This window comes from Cebus imitator, unplaced genomic scaffold (genome assembly GCF_001604975.1).
Source record: "Cebus imitator isolate Cc_AM_T3 unplaced genomic scaffold, Cebus_imitator-1.0 Scaffold82, whole genome shotgun sequence".
Lineage (NCBI taxonomy): Eukaryota > Metazoa > Chordata > Mammalia > Primates > Cebidae > Cebus > Cebus imitator.
The window spans coordinates 6,192,444-6,193,656 of NW_016107397.1; the positions used below are offsets into that span (position 1 = coordinate 6,192,444).

A 1,213-nucleotide genomic window follows, 5' to 3' on the forward strand; every position below is an offset into this window, starting at 1 on the left:
GTCTTGCTCTGGTCGCCCAGGCTGGAGTGCAGTGGCCTGATCTCAGCTCACTGCAACCTCCACCTCCTGAATTCAAGCAATTCTCCTGCTTCAGTCTCCCGAGTAGCTAGGATTACAGGAATGCGCCACCACGTCTGGCTAATTTTGTATTTTTAGTAGAGACAGAGTTTCTCCACATTGGCCAGGCTGGTCTCCAGCTCCCGACCTCAGGTGATCCACCCACCTCGGCCTCTGAAAGTGCTGGGATTATAGGCATGAGCAACTGCGCCAGGCCTCTGGAATTCTCATTGACCACGGCATGTCTGTAAAGAACCAAGCCACCTCCACTGACCCTGTTCTCACCTCTTCTGTTCTAGAATTCCAGGAAATGGTGCATTCTTAAAAGCCCCAGTCTATGGAGAAAAGAGAGAAAGGTATAATCACCTGGAAGGATTCCAAAACCCTGGGAATGGGGAACCCCGCATCCTACCCCTACCTAATTTGTTAATTTTCCCTGAAAACCTTCTGCGGTTTGCTCATTGTTTTAGTGAGGTAATGAGAGAGTCATTCATGACTTTTTTGGTGGTGGACATGCCCTGATGACTTCTGTAAGCACCCCCACCCCAGTCCCCAAAGGCAATGCCTCTAAAAATCATCCAATAAAGACAGGCTTCTCATCATTTGCTGATGTGTGGGCGTGTTTTTTCTCAGCACGACACTCAAGCAAGCTGGGGACCAAGATTTCTGCCCCATCAAGCTCGGAGTGGGCCACACTGGTATTATGCTTGCATGAACAAGGAAATCAGGTTTTAGAGGGTTTTTTTGTTGTGTTTCTTGAAAGTCACAAATAAATGCCATTGTCAGGCTAGGATTTTTCTCAGCAAATCTTCTGACTCTAAAATTAATAGAAAAAAAAATTTTTTTTTGGGTCAGAGTCTTACTCTATTGCCCAGGCTGGAGTGCAGTGGCACGATCTCAGCTCACTGCAACCTCTGCCTTCCAGGTTCAAGCCGTTGTCCTGCCTTAGCCTCTTGAGTAGCTGGGACTATAGGCAGGCACCACCACACCTGGCTAATTTTTGTATGTTTATTAGAGATGAGGTTTCACCATGTTGGCCAGACAGGTCTCAAACTCCTGACCTCAAGTGATCCACCACCTTGGCCTCCCAAAGTGCTGGGATTACAGGCGTGAGCCACCGCACCCAGCCAGTCACTCTTACCGATGCATTTTCTGC

At 48.2% G+C, this 1,213-nt stretch overlaps 1 protein-coding gene across 1 annotated transcript in view; it reads left to right on the plus strand.

Annotated features, from left to right (window-relative positions):
* Positions 1-659, plus strand: part of OCM2 (oncomodulin 2) — a 7,434-nt gene extending 6,775 nt beyond the window's left edge. Inside the window, exon 5 of the mRNA XM_017533398.2 lies at positions 357-659. Coding sequence (XP_017388887.1) covers positions 357-382 — 26 coding nt within the window. The 3' untranslated portion in view covers positions 383-659. The remainder of the gene's footprint in view (positions 1-356) is intronic.
* Positions 660-1,213: the final 554 nt, after the last annotated feature.